Source organism: Chamaea fasciata, unplaced genomic scaffold, assembly GCF_029207755.1.
Source record: "Chamaea fasciata isolate MVZ Bird 193981 ecotype frontalis unplaced genomic scaffold, bChaFas1.0.hap1 SCAF_3, whole genome shotgun sequence".
Lineage (NCBI taxonomy): Eukaryota > Metazoa > Chordata > Aves > Passeriformes > Sylviidae > Chamaea > Chamaea fasciata.
The window spans coordinates 11,927,088-11,949,623 of record NW_027094088.1 but is presented as its reverse complement, the minus strand read 5'-3'; the positions used below and the strand labels follow the sequence as shown (position 1 = coordinate 11,949,623).

Sequence of the window (22,536 nt, the reverse complement as noted above, 5' to 3'; positions counted from 1 at the left end):
TATATTCAGGTTCAGTACAATAATGGTCTTCTCTAGGTGGGCATCTACCATTCCTTCAAGTCTTCATTCTTCATCCATGGGCTAATTATTGCTTACAGTGGAATAAGGTCCTTATTAGGAAGGATTTGGGTAGCTGCTCCCTTAAAACAGCCATAAAGTCTGAGCCCATGATCATACACAGATCACCACTTCAAAATGGGCAGGGATCTAATGATCTAAGCCACAAAGAATGGGATTTTTCACACAAATAGTCCTCTCTTTCTGAGAGTCATTGCCTTTCTGCAGCAATATTGTAACTCCTATTAGCAGTAATACCCCTACTTTCAGCCCTTATAACAACCATTCAGTCAAGAAAGGGCAGTGAAGGGCTCCAAGCCAAGGTCTGGGAATCTTAAAACAGATTATATTAATAGTACAGCTGAGTATCTGTTCCAGATTATCCCAAAGCTGGGCGAGTCTCATGTTCTGCTTCAGAAACACCACTTATGATGAACAGGTGGCTCAGCAGCAGCTCAAATCCAGCATGCAGTGCTGGAGAGGCAGCTGTGCTGCATCTTTTTTTTGGAAACAGCAGTGTCTTAGTTGGGGGGGGGGGGGGGGGGGAAAGCAGCACTCAAAATAAAACTCCAGAAGAGCCTCAAGAAGATGTAATGTGATGCTACATTCAGCCATCACACAAGCCACCAGCAGCCTAGTGCCAAAGACTAGGAGAAAGAAATTCAGTTATGGTGGCTTGGGCCGCCCACAAAGCAGGAAAGCCAAGCCACAGATAAGTTTGTAGGAGAGCAAGAGAAGAAAGGAGAAGCTGCTCTTTGCATCTCAGAGGGGTTAGGAATGGTCTCAATCCCTCTTCTCCTTCAGCTGCATGCTTCACACAATGCCAAGGGCTTCCAACCAGACTGTCAGACTGTCTTGGTTTATGGCAAATTTGGGAGAAAACCTCCGAATGGGGTCCTTCTGGAATGCAAACTGGAATGGCCCTTCCCCCAATTGGTCTGGGAAAGAATTTCCTTGGAGAAAAGTGGAAAAAACTATTTATTTAACAAACAAAGTACCCACAAGCACAAAAAATGAATAATATGAGACAATAAAACTTCTCATCACTCTGAGGTGTGATGGCAAACTCAGAAAGTCTTTGGGGGTGTAGCTCGGCGCACTCAGTCTCTTATCAGTCCCTCCAGTGCTGGAAAATACTGAGGTCCAGGTCCTGGTGAGCCGCAGGTGTGTGATCCCAGTGTCTCTCTGGGTTTTTCAGTCCAGGACAGATTTAAAAAGTCCCAAGAAAAAGGGAAAAAAACCAGTCCAGGGAGCTTCTCTGCCTCAGCTAGCTAAAACTAACTAAAAGCAAAGGAGATCTCTGTCCTGCTGTTTGTCTATGCTGAAGACGACACAATCCAGGAGCAGAATGCGAAGCAGTGAGCACAGTTTCTGCAAACAAACTGTGCACTTCTTTCCCCGCTTTGCTCTCAGAATCAGTCTTAAAGGTACAGAACATAATATCCAACATAAACTGAACAGAAAATTGGGGATACAAACATCAAAAAGTCACCCTAGGACACAGCTCTAGACAGTCCAGAACAGGCTGGGCAGATCCATGTTCTTTCCTTCAGCCAGCAGGACAACCTGGCATTAAGGAACAGATGTCATTTACCTCTCACATGCCACCAAGCGGGTGAGCAGGCAGCATGTTGTTACTTCAGGTATGTGCAGACATGCATGCAGGCAGTGAGCATGTCACACAACAGTGTCCCCTGTGAAACACTCCAAGCCTCTGACACACAATGCTTCATCTCAGTCACCTCACCAAGCCAATTCTCCATTTTTTAGAGCAACAAAAGTTAAAGCGAGGTGAACTTGGCATGCTGCAGGCTGACAAAACCAACACGCCTTTGCTGTTCTCCCAAGGAAAATGCAGCACAATTGCTCAGACCTCTCTATCCAAACAGACAAGCACCTGCTGAGAAAGACAGATCAACCTTATGTTCAAAGCTGCATCCAAGTGTTCACTGTGACATATAATTCCAGTGTGCTTTACAATAAGAAGGGCACACTGGAATTGTAGTATCCATCATCCCCTCAGCTATGGTAACACACCTTTCATCAGCACCAAAGAAAGGAGCAGAGCTAAAGTCAACTGAGCTCTTTGTATCATTCCAGAGCATTTCACTCAGGAAGTATTTGGGTAATCAAAGAGGACACTGCTAGCACTGACCTAAAGAACTGCAGCTAAATACCATTTAATCACAATGACATGCATCAGTCAAAAAGCCAATGTCTCTGCCCTCTGCATCTTGGCTACAATTTAGACCAAGGTTAACAGTTCACCAATTCGCTCCAAGTTCATACCCTTGCAGACTTTGCTGGGTCTCTGTCATCTATTTCAAGTTACAATGGCAATTCAAAAACATTTTTAGTAAAGATTTAGGGCATGAGGTGAGAAGGAAAACTTGTTTCTACCAGCTCTGTGTGTTGAAGAAGAAAAGGAACAATCCCAGCAGTGACATTAGAAGCTTGTGGGACAACCACAACCTGAGTTTTACCAGAGCTTCAGAGTGGCCAGTGATCCTCAAATGGAGATCTGCACTTGCTCAGAAGCTCTGCTCTGCAAATATTTCCTCTCATACTCCCACTTTTTAAATTGCACAGGAAACAAACTGCCTGCCAACAAAATACAAAGCATTGCTGACTGACTTCCCACTTTGCATTCTCTTGACATCAGCAGCTCTACATGAATAACCTGGAAGTTCTGCCTGTACCAGATGCTCCCGGTTTCACAACCTGACTGACTTTCAGATCCCATTGATAGCTGGGGGAGTCACAGCTACATGGAACCAACACAAGGTTTAGCTGGCAGCAGACAGATAAGGAGACATGACAGCTGCTGACTGCAAGGAAAAAGCCTTGCACACATAACTAACTACAACAACTTCTGCTAAATTCTCCAGTCCCTACCTCAAACAAATTAACAAAAATCAGCTGTCCCCAGTGCTCATTCTTCTGCAGCACTGGTTTTAAGCAGGTTAGATGAGAAGGCCCAAGTGTCAGCATCATCAGATCCCTGTCGTGATCACTGAGCAGAGAGACCCAGAAGTTTAAGAGGTCATTACCTCACCTGTGAACTTTTTACTGGCACAAAGCAGACACAAATTTAAAGGAATGAGATTTATGCCAAGGCTTTGCAATCACTTTCATCGGCTGTTCATACTGAGAAACCAGCCTTTGCATAAAAGTGGCAGGGGCACACAAGTTATGTTCCAGCAGTTCTAGCACAGAAGTTTGCTCCAGACAAGAAACAGAGCGGTTAACTGTGGAGTAATATTTTAAATAATTCCAGCGAAATCTTCTTGATACTTGTGTCCTGCAGAAACATCTATTCCAGGAAGGCAAAACCAAACACATCTTTTAAATGCACAGCTACAGCTGTGGTGTACTCCAGCTCAGTTCCTTTCCTTGGATAGCTTTACTGCAGGACTTTACATTAAATCAAAAATTTCTCTAAGCCTTTCAGGAGACAGGGCAACATTCTCTCATATGCCGTAGTCTGTCCCAAAAGAAACTTCGGTAAGACACAGGAAGTAGCTTCAGGCTTCTCTGGGAGTTATGCAGAGAGGACTTCCTCTCTTCTTAGGGAACTATAGCCCCTTTCTTCTGCCAACAAAAGTCAATCATGCTCTGACAATACCTTTGGATATCTCTGTAAATGGTCTTGCATCCAGTAAGACTTCTCTTGGCACACTAAACAGCCAGTCTCAGAGCTGCAGAAGTGTCATGTTCCTGCACTCATATCATCAAAAGAGAAGACTGGCTGCTTTTTTTCCAAGCCTGACTAGTTCCAGGTTTCTCCTTGCTCAAGGTAGGTGTGACACCATCCATCTGAAATCAACACACCATTGACTCAGCCTCTGTGGAATTGGAATGAACCTGTAAAATAGGTCCTCACAGGAGCATCAAGAGGATTTTATGCCAGCTCATTTATTCCACAGGCATTTTAGTGCTGCTGCTTTACTCTTTTGTTTGTGAGCCAATCAAAGATAAGAGATTTTTTTTAGAAAAAAATAGTTTCTAGAAAAAATACTGTTCTTAAGCATCCCTTAATACTGAAAAATGAGACCTGTGTGTCAGTCAACCTGTTTCATCTGGGTTTTACTATAGAGCCCCCCACTTCTGCATACCATGGATGGATTATCAGGATCCAGCATAACACCAGGAATGGGAGCCAGCTAAAATGAAGTGTTAAGGTTCTATTAGAAATGGAACACCAATGGCCTGATTAAGCAGCCTGTCACTGTGCAAGCTTTGTTGCTTAGCATTGTGCCACCCACCAGAGTTAGACCTTTACAGACTTCAGAGGTATTTAGTCTCTCAGACTGAATAAAGCCTCTCTGTCCAGCCTGTACAGATAGAGGGAGCTTATGGGGTACAAGTCCAGTCAGTCTGCCGTACCCTTAAAAAAATTAACTGAGAACTGCACTCTGTTTAAAGGTTACTTGGTGAAATACTTTTAGCAAATAAATCACTAGTGATTACTGTGTACCAAGAGGCAAAGCTGTGCTTGCCCCAAGGGTGCCAAAGCATCAGCATAAAAGAATCACAACTGCAGATTTTCTTTTTCAACCCCAACTTGAGATGCCATCAAGTTTAACTTTCATATTCCACCAGAAGAGGACAAATAGTTGCAAGAGCTGGCAGAGCAGTGTTAACCAGCTGGTGCTGAAGCAGCATGCCCTGGACTGGGTTTTCCCAAAAAGAACAGCCCCTAGCCTGTACAGGAACAAGTCTGGATCAGCCTGATCCAGCAGCCATCAGCTACTTGCCACAGGACTGCGGCAGCCTGGCAGTAGCACAGAACAAGGTGACAGAGGCACTGACAGGGAAGAGTCATTTTCATCTGCATAGCCCTCCATTAACAGAAGAGTAGAAGGCCAGTGAAATCAGGTGACATTTTTAGTATCACCTCCTCCTTTCTTTGTGCTTTTCGTTATATGTTTATAGCAAATCTCTTTCCAAAGGTGAAGGAATGCAGCAATAGTGTTAAGTTAAGGCTGGATTGTCACCCAGTGGCAGGAAAGGAGAGAGCAGCAGAAACGTTGATTCCAAAGCATCAATGCAATAAATCACACAGCTGCTGAAACAATTCCTTTAGTTCTTCAAGATGCAAAACCTCTTATTTAAAATCATAGTATGCTTTGGGTTGGAAGGAACGTCAAAGATCATCGGTCACTTCCTGTGGCTTGATCAGAGCCCCATCCAGCCTGGCCTTGAACACTTCCAAGGGTGGGACATCCACAATTACTCTGAGTAAAATGTTCCAATCTCTCTGCTCTGTGATTCTGCCAGGCACAGAGGTGAGACTGACAGACTGTAGTTCCCCAGGTCTTCCTTTCTTCTTTTTTTTTTTTGTTTTTGTTTTTGTTTTTGTTTTGTTTTGTTTTTTAATGAGGGTTATTTTCCCCTTTTCTAGTTGGTGGGAGATCACCTGGACTACCACAACTCCTCAAATACAATGGATAGTGAGTCAGCCCTTTCATCCATCCATTCCCTCAGGACCTGTAGATGCATTTTAACAGGTCCTGTGCACCTTCATGTTCCTCAGATGATCTAAAACGTGATCTTCTACAGTGCGTGATTTTTCAGTCTCCATGGCCCTGCATTTCCCTCCTGAAAGTTGGGCAGTGTGGCTTGAACACTTCCTACTTCCTTGGTGGAGACAGGGGCAAAACAGTCACTGAGCACCTCAGCCTTTGCCATGTCTTGGTGTCTTGGTTTTTGTAACCAAAAAAAAAAAAAAAAAAAAAAAAAAGATTCTATTCCATCTGTTGAACCCCAGTTGGGGAGATTTTTCTTTATCTGTTATAACTCCAGAAGGGAGGGAGTAACTGCCTTCTCTGATAACAAGCCAGCTGTTAAAACCAGGTGGGGCATTGTTTCTTATCTCTGTTCAGTCTTCCCCTACCCCCATGGGGATATCTTTTGTTAATGGGCCATTAAGAGCTCACCAATGACATGACACATTACATCATCCTACTGTGAGATGCTCTGCCCTGGGAGGAGGAGCCAAACCATTTTCATCTAGATAAAAGGGAACCATAAGCGTCACAAGACAGCCAGTGTTCCCACAGGACTCCCAAAGGAAGACAGGACCATCTCTGCTTCCAACAGGACCACATCTACCATTCCAGGAGGGCTTACTTTTGGACTGTTTCCAACACACTGACCAACAGAGCGTCAGGTTGTATTTCTGACTCTGTCAGGGTTTTTTCTAGGATTTCTTGTTTGTTTGCTTGCTTATTCTTCTGTACTACAACATTTGTGTTAATTTTATATATCCCTAGTAAAGAACTGCTATACCTATTCCCAAAATCTTTGCCTGACAGCTTTTATTTGCAAATTTACAATAATCTAGAAAAGAGAAGAAGGGGAGGGCTTACATTCCAAGGGAGACTCCAGTCTTCCCTGGCAGATACCTGTCTATCTAAACCAAGACACTTGGGTAATCAGGTCTCCCTTTTCCTTCCAGAGAAGGTCCTCATTTTTCCCGGTGTTCCATTTATCGCCCACATACCTGCAGAAGCTTTTCTTGTTGTCCTTGATGTCCCTGGCCACAGTTAATTGTCTCAGAGCTTTATCTCCTCTAATCTGATCCCTGGCTGCTCAGACCACCTCTCTGTATTCCTGCCAGGCTACAGCCCCTTCTTCCACCGTCCATAGGCCTCCTCCTAGTGTCCGAGTTTGTCCAGGAGCTCCTTGCTCATTCACACAAGGCCTCCTGGCATTTTTGCCCAGCCTCCTCCCTACTGGGATACAACACTCCCAAGCCTGGAGGAGGTGATCCTTGAATATCAACCAGCTTTCTTGGGCCCTTCTTCCCTCCAGGGCTTTATCCCATGGTATTCTACCAAGCAGATCCTTGAAGGTGCCAAAGTCTGCCCTCATCAAGTAGAGCAAGCAGCAAGCTTGCTCTACACCCTCTTCCCTGCCCTAAGGAACTTGAACTCCACCATCTCATGAACCCTGCAGCCAAGGCTGCCCTTGAGCTGCACATTCCCCCTCCTTGTTGGTGAGCACAAGGTCCACCATAGCCCCCATCCTCCCTGGCTCCTCTAAGAAACTGAGTTATTGTCTGGAACTCCTTTGTGCAGCCAGCCACTCCAGCCACGAAACGTAACAGCACAGGCTTTCCTTTGCAATAGCCGGCAGCAAAGCATTCTCCAGATTTACCAAGCAGAGTATCTGTTAACAGAGACAATCCCTGGAGATGCACCCGTGAGCTACTATTGCATTCCAAAAACTTCCACCAAAGCCTTCCTCATCCACCAAAAGGATGTTTACTGGGGCCATTTGAGTCCACATCATCTTCAGACAACAGTCTTACCCAAAATCTTTACCAGTTCTTCATAAAACGCATGTTGAGGAGGATTCCTGCAGCTAGCCCCCTTCTCCCTGGAATGGTCACACAGATAATGAACAGGAAACTTTCGGGACTTGATAAAACATGGAGGAAATACTACAAACAAACCTTTTCAGACCCACTGGAACTAGTCCTTAATAACACAGAAAATGCAACTTTCACTCATCATCTGACCTCAATGCTATAAAGAAACACAGGAGTCCACAGGTAACGATCCAATTTGATTCTGCCTGTTGATTAACAGTTAATTGCAATGTCTGATGTTACTTACACAGTTGGGACTGAAAAAACCCAATGGCATAACTAGATTTCTAGGCATGTCCTGGATGTTGCTGCCTCTACCACAGCACTATGGTATAACATTAGAACATTAGAACTGTAATCACTCCTGGACAGGAGGCACTAAAACACAAATAAACACATGCAAGCCACCCTCTTCCACTCAAATCACACACAATTAAATTCCATCCATCACAAATCCTTCCAGTGTAAGAGGACATACAGTTGTATTAAAGGCAACACAATGGTATCTGTTCACGATGATTCCAAGCAAGGGTGAGTACAAGAAACTCAATGGATTTCTTTGGAGGAACAAAGAACTGAATGAAGATGCCTCACCATAGTCCTCAGATATGAACAATAATACAGGCCAACTCCAGAGCATGAGCTGCCAGCCAAGACAGAGGACAGGCACAGCAAGCTGTATCTCTTCCTATGGCCACAGAGCTCCTGCACCTTAATATACAGTCTGTCACTTTATGTCCTTGGTCACACACTGCCTCCAGCACATGCTTCTTTTGCACCTCTGGAGTAGTACAGGACAGTGGGAGTTCATCATTGGTGGGCAGTTAAACATGCTGGAGATCAAGTCTGCCAATAAAGGGAGAGTGGAAGGATCCCAGGTAAAGGTGTCCATTGTGTTCATGTGCCTCGCTGATGTAAGCTACTGTCTCTCCATTGGGATCATGGAGGCTTCTTTTGTAGGATCCTGTCTCACTGAGTTCAACAACAAGGCTATATTTGGGTACAAACTTTATCAGAGTTTCCTGACTCAGCAACTGAAAGAGAAGGAAAAAAAAAGAAAATTAACAAAAGGTTTTGTTCTCCACAATCTAATCTCAGACATTTATACAGGTAAAGACCACTCCACGCTCCTCAGAAGCAGCAGCTAAGAACACAAGGACACATTTTGAGTAAGCACTCTTACACAGGGTTAAGACAATATCTGAAAAGTCAACTTGAGAAGAAACAAAAGGACCAGCAGAAGCTCAGTCTACTCCAGAGACAGGCTGAAAGGCTGCCCACGCAAGAGACAGCAGCTTGCTCTGGTGCAGCTGATGCCAAGCTCCCTACAGCGTCACTCAGAGCCCTTGCACTGCACCAGGAGAGACAGGAACAGCACAAAGCTTGTTCAGCTGGAATAGAATCCTAAACACTGCTTGCTGATTTTTCTTTTTTCGAGGACACAAGTATTTTCAAGTCTTTGCATTGATTAAAAAGCACCATGCTGTTTCTTTAGCCCTTAAAAGACACATTATCCTTGCTCATCCTAAAGCAGGGTGACACAAAAACAGGCATAGTGAACCAGAACAAAATGTCACCTAACACCATCCATAACGTACAACGTACACACTGTCTCCTAGGGTGCCCAGGGCAGCCATGGGAACAGCTCACACTTCCCAAATGCTCTTCAGACACCTGGCAATAAGCAGTTTAGGCACTTCAGGTGAAGTCTTCACATATCCAAATGTAGATCCTGTCTTGCTGCATGGTTAGAGATAGTCTCTTTCTCTTTCCTAAGATCAAGATGGAAGGCAACTTAAGAGATGTGTACCTGCTACTCAAAAAAGCAAATGTTAAATTTTACTACCTATTAATATATTAGGGCTGTTCTACCAGGGGATAGCAACAACAGTTTTAACCACAGCACCTAATGCTTTTGAAAATCTTCCTGTGAAGAGGAAGAAACAGGAGAAACAAATATTTATCACTTCCATTCCTCTACTAAAGGTGATTTTTTAAAAAAGTTCTTTTTAATATTTTTTTACCTTAAATATCATCCTTTTAATCCACGGTTTTTCAGATAAAAAGTCCAACAAAGAAAATCCAGGATTGGGTCGCACAGCTGCCATAGCTACCCAATATCCTCCAGAGCCAGAGCTGCTTAACCTGATATTGTCTGGAAGACCAGGCATATTCTCAACAAACATATCTGCTCCACCTTTCATCAGCCCAGACACATAATACCTGAAATTTATAGACAATAAATTAGAACATCTTCACTCAATCAGTTTAAATAATAAATGAGACTCCCAAGATTCAAAAAAATAATTTTTCCCATTATTTTGCTACAGGGAAGTACAGCACTGCCACACACTTCTCCCCAGGAAAAAAAAGTCAGTTTATTCCACTGTGCTTAAGGAGCCCATGATGGAAAGATTATGCAACTCAGATATTTACAATGAAATAAAAAAATTAAATATTGAGGAAGGTCACCTTCCTTGACATTTTTGACTAGGCATAACTAAAGTGTAGGGTTTCTTTTGTCATTCCATTTGTTTATTTAAACAATCCCTACACAGCTTAGTAATAATTCCAAAGTCATACTCGCCTTCTGATTCTAGCCATGGTTGTCTCCTGCACCAGGACAAAGTCTTCTGCAGGAGAGAGCTGCACACCATTGGGAAACCTCAGCCCCACCATTAAGACTTTTACTTCTTTTGTCACTGTGTCATATTCAAGGAGGCTAAAAAGAAATAATTTTTGAGTGAAGATGAATATTTGTGCATCTATATTTTCATTCTTCAAGCATTCCATCTTTTCCCACATGCACTACATTTAAGTTAAGAAGGTAGAATAGCCAGGAAACATTTGTTTTATGAACACAAGAGAAATAACAAGGCACTTGAGACTGGTAGCATTCATGAAGGACTTGGGCAGAAGACAATGCTAACACCTTAACTTTTAAAACAAACGTTCCATGCCAGTCCTCTTGAAAGAAAAAGGGGAATCTCATTTATTTTGCTGCAGGTCTCATTAGCAACATCCACACAATTCCCTCACCCTCCCCTGTGCAGTGGAGTGTTTTCACAGGTGGGTTTATAAAGAGAAAAAATGTGAAGATCAAGGAAGTGGCGAAGTCCACTCCAACAAATGAGCTTACAGCAAGTTAAGTGCCTTGGGAAGGAGATACTTGCCGCCCATCATCTGTGCCTTCCATAACCAGGAACAAATAGTCCTGTCTTTGCCATTTACTGCTGGAGTCAGTGAAGTAGATCTTCCTCCCATCCCTGGTCACTGAAAGATCATTTACAAATGACAACTTCTGGCCCTCTATCAGTGTTTTGGTTGACACAAGGGGGTTTGTTTCACCTGGTTTAAAAAAAAAAAAAAAAAAAAGGAAAGGAAGGGAAAGGAAAGGAAAGGAAAGGAAAGGAAAAGGAAAAGGAAAAGGAAAAGGAAAAGGAAAAGGAAAAGGAAAAGGAAAAGGAAAAGGAAAAGGAAAAGGAAAAGGAAAAGGAAAAGGAAAAGGAAAAGGAAAAGGAAAAGGAAAAGGAAAAGGAAAAGGAAAAGGAAAAGAAAAAAAAAAAAGGCACATGATGTTGCCACACCAAAATGCATCTCTCTTCACTTTGTGTAGTTTTGGGTTACAGGGAAGTGAAGAGCTTTTCAGTACCACAGTGAGTTCAAGGCAGAAACAAAAGTACAGCAAACATGACAAAAGGTTTTATATATCAATCTTTCTCCTTTCCTTTTATGGAAACTGAAATAGCTACAACAGAGCTCTATTCGTGGATCCTGGGATACCAATTTTAACAAAATTTACCAATTTTAACAAAAGCCATGTAACGTCAGAAGATAAGTCACTGGTAGCTCTGATCCAGATAGCCAGATACAGAGAGGAAGTGATTGCTACAGGAAAATAAATATCAAGTTCTTGCATGACTCATTTCATCCAGACAGCTTCAAATCACTTTACAAAAAAGACAGGCATTGTTTTGCTTGCAGGGTCTGGCAAAACTGCAAATGAAGCCCAGATTTGTCAGTGGAATAAAACTTTAGAACAGAAAAGTAATACCTGTATCAGGATCAACTTCATAGAGTCCATAATAGGCATCTGCTACAAACAGGGTGTTATTTGGCCCCACTCGCATGCCAAGTGGTCTTCCACATGTTGGCTCATCTTCACAGCCTCCTTGGGAAACAATTTTAAAACAGATTTCTAAACAGAAATAAATACAAGGCATTCGGGGTACCTATGCAGGTGTGTTGGGTATGGCTGAGATGAAGAACAGCTAAAAATGTGTTCTGGCTACCACTGAGCAAGGCTGGCACAGCATCAATGCTCTCTCCAACATTCCCCCCTCCAGCAGGCTGGGGGTGGGCAAGATCCTGGGAGGGGACACAAACAGGATAGCTGGCCCAAACTGACCAAAGGGATATTCAATGCCACATGGTGACAGCTGAGATATGAAAGCTAAGAAAAAGGAGGAGGAAGGGAAGGCAATTATTATTTACATTCGCCTTCCAAAACAAACTATAAATGCTGCAGCCCTGATTCCTGAGAAGCAGTCAAGGCATCACTGGCTGATGGAAAACAGAGAACAAAATATTTGAGGATTTTTTTTTTCCTTTGCTTGTACATGTGAGCATCCACATAAAATTACATAGAATAAATGCTGAACATGTCAATGAGATCTACTAGGGACAGCAACAGTTCCTGACCTTAATTTCTAACTGGCAACCAGCACAGGGCTGCTGAACCTCAGGTGAGCTTCTGTATCATTACCACAAACAAAACTCTCATCAGTCCCAACAAACACCAGCCAAGTTTCTCAGACTGCCCAGGCACTGCTGAGATAGACTTAAACTCCCCATAGAGATGGTTCTGTAATAAATAAGCCACTACCAGTTTTCCTCACTCAGTTCCAGAAATCCCATTAAATGAAGCAAATAATTCGCTCAGAAAGAGGTGCAGAATTCCACAAGAAATAACTGCAATTTACCAGTGAGAAAACAAAAATACCATGATCAATGCAGAATTTCTGCTAAAGCAACTGCAGCCACAACTCCCACAAACAGAGGAAGGGAAATAGGTACAACAAAATGCAAGGCAAATTTCTGTAAATGGGGAAGGTGATGTTTATTTTCAAAAATCTCTTGTTGAGGAATAGCTACATGACTAAGGCCACGTAGACATGAGAAAGCTTTGCTAAAATCACTTGCACAGGAGCCGGTGAGGTCAGCATGACCTTGAATGCAGCTGTGTTACCATAACAAAGCGCTGGGGTTGAGAAGTTTGAAGGAGAAGCTTAGTGATAACAAGTATGTAGTTTTCTTTTGCTGTAACCAATCAAATGTTAACAAGTATGCATAATAATAAGTAGCCTCAATATAATGTGTGCCTTTTGATCAATAAAGTAAAGCTTGCTTATAAATCATATTGATTATGTGCGATCTTCCCATGTACGAGAAATAGCAATATATGGTGCCCCGTGTGAGAAATTCAAAGAATTCAAGCAATTCAAGGAATCTTCCTCTGATGCTACGCTCGTCCTGAGTCCGGGAAAGTGCCAGCCGCAGCCCCTGGCAGATGGCATAAGACTAAGATCACTGTCCTCGCATCTAGATCAGCCCTAAAAAAGGGGATCTCGCAGCCTGGAGTCGCCTGTCTTGCGTCTAAAAGCGGTAAGGCTGTCGTCCACTCGAGAAAAGAAAAAAGGAAAATAGAAAGACAAGCGGAATATGAGTTATTACAATGCTTTTTAGAAAAGCGAAAAGTACAAGACTTAGACCTGAAAAAAGAACTAGTAGGGTTATTAGCCTTTGGGACAGCAAAAGGATTTTTTAGTGACTCTAACACAGTATTTTGTGTAAAAGAATGGAGGAATTTTGGAGACAAATTGTGAGCATTGGTAATAAATGAAGATAAAGCAGCCAGAAAACTCTCTCGGCCATGGCAACAAGTAATGAATTGCTTAAAACACCTAGCAGAGCAAAAGGTCGCTCAGCAAGCCAATCAACATTTAAATGCTTCCAGAGAGCCTTCAGCAGCAGCTTCCTTAAATACCACGGCTGCTTCGGCTGCTTCGTCCTCTCAGCCCCCGAGCCCCCCCGAAGGTGTAATTCAGTTGAGACGTAACCAAGTCTCGTTGCCTCCAGCCACCTCTAATGTAGTCATTTCTTCGGCACCACCGGCATCACCAAAAAGAGTGACAAATTCACTTTTAAGTTCATATCCCCTACCCCCAGGAGAAGAAGCCGAGCTTGAAAAGAAGGTAGCGCGTTATCATAGCAAAGAAAAAAATTAAAGCACTAGCAACCTCCGAACCACCAAAGTTGAAATGCCAGTGCGCAGCGTTGGCGAAAGATACTCAAGGCGGCAGTAGCCGAAAGAGATATGCCAATTGCAAAGATTCTAAATAAAACCTCCAGGTTCAGCCCACCCGAGGTTAGACAAAGCGAGGAAGTCAGTCCGCGACGGAGGTGCCACCGTCGCGGGAGAAGGAGAGCCGCAGTGAAAAAACAGGTAAGTAACATAGAAACGAGATTGAATGCGGCCACGCGGCTTTTGCCGAATTTCCTCTCAATGAGGTGAAAAACTAAAAGAAAGTGACTTAAAACATTTGGCTCTGTGAGCCACAAGAAAAGGGGAATTAACAGCACCGATTTCAGGCGGCAGAGACAAGAAACTCGCGCCAAAAACGGCGGCAGTCGAAAAAAAATTTGTAAATACCTTGCAGACTGTTTCTGCCAAGAGAAAGATTGTCGAAGCTGCCATTTAGGCGCTTGAGGAGGCGGAGGCTGAAAAATCAGATTCTCAGCCCCCGCAGCAACAGAGACAGCAGCAGACCACCCTGTCCCTTTGTCTCGCGAAAGGCAGTGATGTTGGCCACCAGCAGCCCTTGAGTTTTGTACAAGGTGGCCAGCAGCCCCCTTCGAGTTTTACACGAGAAAGCCAACAGCTTTTTCCTGTGCCCCAATCCCCAAAACCTGACACAGCGCGTTCAGACACTGGGCAAAAGTTTTCCCTTCTCCCATCCGAACAGGGACAGACGGAGAAGGGGGGAGAAAGAGTAGAGAAAACACCGAGAAAACAAGGAAAACAAGCCCAGATCGCGTCGGAAGTGAAAGACGAGACCGCAGCGCGGGCACGCAGAGGCGTTCGTGCCCAGCTGCACCAGGAGCAGCGGCGAGCAAAGCGCGCGGAATGCGACCGGGGGCGGCCAGAGGACGCGTCGTATCAGGACGAGGCGAACCGCGGAAAAGAGCGATTCGCGGGCAAGCAGCGTGAACTCGTGAGGCAAAGGAAGCGCGCGGTGGTTGCGCAGGCTGCGAGAAGCAGCGCGGGCCAGAAGCCAGACAGCGCAAGCGCAAAGCTAGAAACTACAAACCCCAAAAACCCTTGCGGCAGGCGCGGAGCGAGCCAGATAGAGCTCGAGCCCCAAGCTTGCTCCGGGCGGGACAAACCCCGACGGGGAGCGAGACGAGGCAGCCCCTAGGAGCAAATCGAGAAGAGACACCTTTCCGAGTGGCGCCGGGCCAAAGCAAGCAGCCTAGGTGGAGCAGAGACAGCACAAGCGAGACCGGGGCAGGCAGAAGAAGCAGAAGCAAGAATGGAGTGTGGCCGAGGCAGAGAATTTCTCCAAGGTGCCATCCCCTCAGAGCAAACGTCGCGACCCACAAGCATCATTTTAATACAAGCATAGCATGTTGCATCCGTTCAGGTGAACATTCCCAAAGCTGTTTTTGGAAAAAACAACAGTCACGATAGAAGATTTTTCCTGAGTGTGCTTCAAACGAACGGTATCTCCCCATGCCTCAAACAGAAGGGGGAGAGGTGCCTAAGATGTCAGTAACCCTCGGGTTAGAAAAAAATGCATCTAGGCAAAGTGCATGGCAACAGATAACTCACAGTTAGATTTATGATAATAAATCAATCAAAGTTACAGGTTTTCTAGATTCAAAAGCAGAGATGTGAAAACCACAGACAGTCGGCAAAACAGGTGCATGATCACAAGCAAAAGACTAAAAGAAAAGCAGCAATCATTTGTTCTTTAGTTGTGCAAAAGCCCATCACAGTATAAGGAAAAGACCTATTGTCATGAAATGAGAGTGAATGTTTGATTTAATGTACCTAGATCCAGGTTAAGTTGTGTTTAAAGTTATGTTTTAATATTGTGTTAATATTAATTTTTGTGTGATTTAAGTTTAGATATTAAGTATAAGTTTCATTTAAAGTTAAGTTGACTTGTGTTCTGAGTTGTGTTTTTACTGTTATATTAATATTAGAAATAAGTTTTGTGTGATTTAAATATAAGTTGAATTTAAGGTTAAGATTTATAAAATTTAAGTGCTAAGATACACATTTTATAAATTTAATATTTACAGATTTTTAATTATTCTAAGGTTCTTAATTGTTTTAATTTTTCAATTGTTTTAATTTTTGTTAAAAAGTTTTAAAATTGTTTTAAGTTTTATTATTTAAACAGTTGAGTCGTTGTGTCTCAGACAAAAGAAACTTCGAAAGGAAAACAGCAGTGATGGAGCACTGAGAAGTGTCACCTGATTGTGTAACTAAAAGAAGACACAAGTTTTACAGCAGAATTGTTATAAGTTATAAATTGTTTTGTAAAATTTTAAGTTTCAAGATAAGTTAAGATAAGTAAATTAAGTTTAAAATAATGAGTATTATAAAAAGTTTCATTTTAAAATCTATTAAGGGACATTGCTCCAGTATAAAGGCAGGGTCTTGGCCACAGCTTGACTTTAACTAGAAAAGATGTTTTCATCAGCAAACCCAGATGTTTTCTGCACAAAAAAGAAACTAGATACAAGTCGTTTTGACTTAACAATTTGACCTTGTCAATGACAGCTAGACAGACTTTGGAGTGAACTTAAGAGCCTTACTCGAGAAAGGATACCCACGTTTTCACTGAGAAAAAGTTTTTCAGCTGTTGCAAAATCTAAGACAATGAACTAGTATTTTAGTAATCAGCAGTCATTTAACTTTGCATGTGTTACTGTTGATTGTTGTAAGTTGTTTGCTACCAGAAACATTTTATTTAAAATTTTTCTTAACAATTTTTAGTTTTAATAAATATGTATATGAAAAAATAATAAGGTGTGCCTCTACCCCAGTCTAGCTAATTTAAAAAAAAAAAAAAAAAAAAAAAGGGGAATTGTTGAGGAATGGCTACAGGACTAAGGCCAGGTAGACATGAGAAAGCTTTGCTAAAATCACTTGCACAGGAGCCGGTGAGGTCAGCATGACCTTGAATGCAGCTGTGTTACCATAACAAAGCGCTGGGGTTGAAAAGTTTGAAGGAGAAGCTTAGTGATAACAAGTATGTAGTTTTCTTTTGCTGTAACCAATCAAATGTTAACAAGTATGCATAATAATAAGTAGCCTCAATATAATGTGTGCCTTTTGATCAGTAAAGTGAAACTTGCTTATAAATCATATTGATTATGTGCGATCTTCCCACATACGAAAAATAGCAATAATCTCTAAGTAAGTTGCTATCTTTCTGTCTTGCGTAACCCCAAAAATGTGTACTGTGTTCCATATCTTTCCTACACCAACCTGCCCAAGATGACCACTGCCCCTTTAGAACCCAGGAGCTGGAAGAAGAACTGGAGTCTTTTACCCCAGGCTCATGGAGATGACCTGGGGTCCCTTTAAAAGACAGGGAACACAGAGCTCCTCTGTTCTCCCTGTGGCTTTGGAGCAGAGACTGCAGCTTTTTTTTTTGGCCAAGCTGCCAAGAAAGTTGCCTGGGGCAGGTTCTCTGGGTCAAGGCAGTGCAAGGCAGTCTGGCAGATTTGTTTATCTCCAGGCTTTGGAGAATTCTTTAACATCTTTTTGGCTGCTGTTCCCAGGAGCAGCCCTGTTTCTGGGCCATGGAACATGTTTCCTTCAGACCTTTTTTTGCTGCTGCCACCCAGGACAGTTCCACAGCACCATCCCCTCTCTCCAGCCACTGCCCCAGTCCCAGCTGCCACTGATAGGAGAGCTTCTGTCAGGTGGTGTGGGGCAGATGGATTGGCAACATTTGAGTGGCTTTGGACAGGAACAGTTCTCCAGGATTATTCTGTTTTGTCCTCGTTCCCTGGTGGCTGTTGTTTGGGGGATGAGGGGATTCTATGACCTTGGAAGTTTGGTTGCTGTGTTGATTTTTCTTTGTCAACAGTGGTTATTAATGTCATCTTGGTTGTTTTATTTTTTAGTAAACTGCTATTTTTTTAACCTGTATCTTCTCACATTCATCTCTCCTTATTGGTGAAAAAGGATGAGTTAAAAATACAAGCAGAAATAACTCATTCTGGCATGTCCTGCCTGTACAATTGTTTTAAACCAAGACACTTTCCCACTCACATATTGGCTCAAGTTCCTTCACCCACACTTGTTTAGAAGTCCTCAGTTTTCATGAGGTGGCCCTTCAGCTCAGAATCTTGGTGACTTCAGCTTCCATAAATATTAGAACAGGTTGCTGCCCATTTTTTTCTTAAGACAGATGCTTTTTCTGGATGGACTAATGGAAAAAGGAATGTTATTTGTGATGCAATTCACTCTTATCTTCCTCCCGATGTTGAGATGCAGGATTTTCCACCAGCACATCATCCATGGTGAAGGCCTGGTAGTCATGACACAAACCCCCTTTGCATTCTTAAATTTTACTGCTGGAAACTGTGTGCTTTCCGATCAATATCACCCATTTCCATTCTTTCGGCCCTCTGTTCTACTCCTCCTATCAGTGCATATATTTTCACTCATACTTCACTGATACAAATACATTAATATTTCTGCTACAAATTTCTGCAGAGTAAAATATGCAACTGCTATCCAGACTGAACACAGTTTAACCAACACATGCCCTTGACCCAGACATTTTCAGGCACAATGTGCTCAGGAGCTGTCACTCACCACAAGGACCGTGGCCAATTCTGGCTATTGTTTGTATTTCCTCATCTTCAATTTTGATAATCTTCCCATCAGCTGTCCCAGTAAACAGAACATCTGCAAAAACAACTTGTGTGATTAGGTTGATCACAGAACAAGACTGGTAAACATCCTTCTACTAGCATGAAGTAAGGAATAAGGAGACTTCAACACTTATCCACAGAAAACTTATTCCCAGTCAGATTGATTATTTCACTCATAGGTCAGCTGTCCCTTGCAGGAAGGTTTCCATAAAGAGTTTCCAATGAGACTGATGAAACCAGACAACATAAACACTGAATAGCTTCAGGTAACACTTTTAGCACACTGTTAACAGATGTAAGTAAAAAAGTGTAATGTGAGAAAGGAATTTACAGTAGCTTCTTACTAGGTAATGTAATTTCTTACAAATATTTTACTAATAAATTAGAAGAAAAAGTTGAAGAAAAATAAATTATATGGCACCTATTGAGCATCCCTTGCACTGAAAGATCTTTCAGTAAGGGTTAAGAGTAGTTCCTAGCCTTACCCCTCCTTCAGGAGGCACAAGAAACAACCCCTGCACAATGCTGGGTTCCCATTACGAGGATGTCATGGCATGAGAAGGACAAGGTAACTCATTAAAAAATTTCTCAGAGGTGGCATGGGTTTTTGACTTGGGAAGAACCCAACTGCCACAAGAGAAAAGTACAAGATGGCACCTGTGTTGGTTAGATTTCTTGCAAGAAGAATGCAAGCTTTAAGAGTTATTAATACGGAATATGAGAGAGTTATGAATATGGGATATGATAATGTGCAACAGCATTGAAATGTAAATACGCTATTTATCAATTTGAGATTTGTTTTCTGTCCTAAAAGCGAAGATGAATACCACAAAATTCAGCTCCCTTAGCAGCAATGAGCTTTAAAAGAACAGGTAGTAGCTTCTAAATATTAATTCCCAGTTAAGACCTAGCCAAATGAAAAATGGGACCACTTCCTCCAAACATAAGTAGCCCCTGACTACATTGCTGATGCTCTCAGTCCTGGAAGACAGGCATTTTTAATCTGACAACAAGATTTATTTCAAACTCATGAAAGAGGAGAAAAACAGTATAGAGAACCTAGGTTTTTCTGCATAACAAAATTACTTTTAGAAAACATGAACACTGAAAATAACTACCTGAGTTTGTTATATAAGAGGTCTACTGCTAAACAAACCAATGGAACAACTTTTATAGAGCCTTCTTTAAAAGCTGGTTTTGTCAGTGCTTACCCCCAATATTGACAATGGACTCTGGTCCAACCAGCTGGTTTTCCCACAGCCGTTCAGCTTTCCGTAACTTGGTGTTGGGCTCTAAAACACCCATCAGGAGGGGAGGCTCTTTCAAACTACAAAACAGGAGGACCATGTGAGTGATCCTTTGCACAAAATGCAAACATTCTTGAGCAATACATTCAATCATTTTTTCCCCTAGTTTGCCAACTCCTGCACACCTGACTTATGCTTTACATAAAGCATATTTCAAAAAGCGTAGCAGTAGCTTGAGCACTTGGCCTTTAGTGAAAAATGCAGTTCTTGTCTCACAGAAGGCAAGAGTGCATGTGTGTAATTACAAGTTCCACTGACAGCTTGGGTAGCAGAAAATAATTTTCTAGATTAATGATTAAAGTAATTCAGCTCCTTCAGTGACCAGCAGGGACACATAACTGCACAAGATGGCTCAGAAACAGACTGAGTGTGCATAATATTGCAATCACTCCCCAGTTTCTCAATCCAGATAGAACCACTTTGTGCCATTAACTCTTGTTTGCTGAAACAAAACAACAGAGCACACAGGAGAAGTTATGTTGCCAGAACATTTGCTTTAAAACAAAACAGCCATTTACCTTATGGGCTGAGGGTCTATAGGACAATCCAGGAGAACAGTCACTCCAAGCAGTGGCACAGACACAGACACAGCCAAAGTCAGGAAGGTAACACGGAACACCTTGCTGCTGTAAGCACTGCCAAAACCAAACAAGAAATAGGGTAACAGTGTTTTTCAGATACAACTGTCTTTTAAAAATCTGTAACAGCCTCCTCAAAATAAAAACAAGCAAACAAAAGAAAAAAAAGCCAAAATAAAACAAAACACCTGAGAAACATGGGGTTTTTTGGTTGGGGTTTGGTGGGAGGGGAGGAATCTATCAAACTTTTTTTTTTTTTTTTTGGTCGCTGTTATAAGCTGTTCCTGCAGGACGGCAGAATAGGTGAGTAGGCGCTGTCCCACCTCCTCCCCACCGTCAGCCCCCCTCCAGGAGGAGCAGGAGCACAACGGGTAACCCGGGCTGACACCCGAGGGTACCCAGCACCGGCCAAGCCGGGAAACCACGGCCTCGATCCGCACGCCCGCAGCGGCTTTTACCCAGCCCCGTGGCAAGCCCCCCAGCCTTTTTAGCCCCTCCCCGGACACTCCGAGGCCGACCAGCCGCTCCTCGGGCCCGGCCGCGCCATGCAGGTGATGCCTGTGCCCTCTCGGGGCACCCCCGGGCAGCGCTCGCCAGGCCCGGGCCCAGCCTCGGCCCTGTAGCCGCAGTGTCACGGCGGCCGCCCCGCCCGGGGCACCCACCTGCCCTCCTTGGCTTCCTGCGCTAGGCTGTCCTCGGTGATGACCTGCGGGCGGAACGGCCTCCGCTGCCGCAGGCCCTCCGTCTCCATCCCGATCCCGATCCCGATCCCGATCCCGATCCCGATCCCGATCCAGCGGCCGCTGCCGCGGCGCACCGGAACCACGTCCCCCGCCCCTCGAGCCCGACCCCGCCCCTCCACCCCAGGCCTCGCCCATCACTCCGGGCCACGCCCATCACCCGGGCCACGGCCCATTCAGGCTGCCGCGCTCATTCCTACGGCGGCCTGCAGCCACTGTGTTCACAGGAAAGGTTTACAGAAACCCCTTGACCGTGAGACGTGCCTTGCATGTGTCAGCAATTATTTCCTTCCATAAGACAGTTTTGGGATTTTTGTCATTTGGATAAACTGCCATACACAGTGTTGCTGTTGGTCATTCACTGGGCCTGAATTACAGATATTTTTGGGGATTTTTACACATATGTGAGCTTTTTGAACAGGTTTCACTGGCAGGAAAGACTTAGGCAGAACAGTGTTACCTTCCACCTTTTCTTCGTAACTACAGGAAAGGCAAGAAAAAATTTCCTCTCTAAAATGAAAATGTCTTCAACAAAAATAATATGATTTTCTGATTAACCAAACTTTCACACGTTCTCACCATAGTCAAGTTACTTGGGTTTCATTTTCCTGCTTGAAGCCAAGATTCAGCTTCAGACTAAGCACTTCTGACTGCCATGATTGACAGGATGCAGGACAATCACCTTCTGCAAGGTGTCATCAATGCATAACTCCCTGCTAGTCCAATGCAGGGAGATGGGAATGTGAACATGGGAATGTGCTCAGTAAGATTTTGAAAACAACTGTTGAACTGCCTGCACATCTTCAAGTAGAAAAGGCAAACTCCAATGTGGGAAGAGTTGCTCTTCCCAGCTCCTTCTGCCCCGGTCAGTGTTGGACTCAGGATTCCAACTTGCAGCAGTTTGCTGGTGGTGTTTTACAATGCACTGAAGTAGGGGCACAATTTCACTCCTCATCCTGTGCACTGGGAGATACTATTGCTGTTCTGGTTTTGTGTGTTCTAGTTTTAATCTGTTGTCCCACAAGGTTGTTGAAATGTCATTCAGAACCCTTGTCTTTCAGCAACAGATCTTGACCAATGATAACTTCAGCTTATTTACATGCTGAATTTTATGTGAATTTGATTTTGAAATAGTTGCTTTTAATACAAACAAGTCTATAAACTAAAATTAAAATTTTGCTTAAAACTAAGTAGTGCATTTTTTTTCCAGTTCATGGTGGCGTGTGATAAAAAAACTACATTGATTTATCCTGTTAAGTACATGGGCAAATTTGCTGAAGTTCCTTTTGTGTAATTTTGCTTGCAGAAAATTCCTTACCACAGTAAGTAAAAATTTGTTTAAATTACATTTACCATAGCTCATGAAAACCTTATCAGAAGCACAGTTCCTGTCTCTTGTGGTGTGAAAGCTGTTTTGGGGAGTGGATGTAAAACCTTCCCAGTGTGTGGATGGAGAACATATTGCACTGTCTTTATGTAACTATTCTCTGCTGTGGAGGATCCTCAGTATTAGAAGA

At 43.2% G+C, this 22,536-nt stretch overlaps 1 protein-coding gene and 1 long non-coding RNA gene across 3 annotated transcripts; one reads left to right on the top strand and one right to left on the bottom strand.

Moving 5' to 3' along the window:
• Nucleotides 1-1,017: 1,017 nt before the first annotated feature.
• On the bottom strand, nt 1,018-21,100 carry APMAP (adipocyte plasma membrane associated protein). 2 transcript variants are annotated; one of them, XM_066178028.1, is made up of 9 exons: nt 20,942-21,100; nt 20,220-20,336; nt 19,606-19,721; nt 18,336-18,428; nt 11,487-11,603; nt 10,606-10,780; nt 10,020-10,154; nt 9,457-9,655; nt 1,018-8,466 (listed from the first exon to the last, which is right to left on the bottom strand). In XM_066178028.1, the coding sequence occupies exons 1-9, from the start codon at nt 21,028-21,030 to the stop codon at nt 8,257-8,259; spliced, it is 1,251 nt and encodes a 416-aa protein (XP_066034125.1). In that variant the 5' UTR covers nt 21,031-21,100; the 3' UTR covers nt 1,018-8,256. The 2 variants fall into 2 exon arrangements, with proteins under 2 accessions (XP_066034125.1, XP_066034126.1); XM_066178029.1 differs by lacking the exon at nt 20,942-21,100 and adding an exon at nt 20,468-20,596.
• Nucleotides 12,504-17,657, top strand: LOC136286450 (uncharacterized). Its single transcript, XR_010719918.1, has 2 exons — nt 12,504-13,937; nt 14,458-17,657. It is a non-coding gene; the product is annotated as an uncharacterized lncRNA (long non-coding RNA).
• Nucleotides 21,101-22,536: the final 1,436 nt, after the last annotated feature.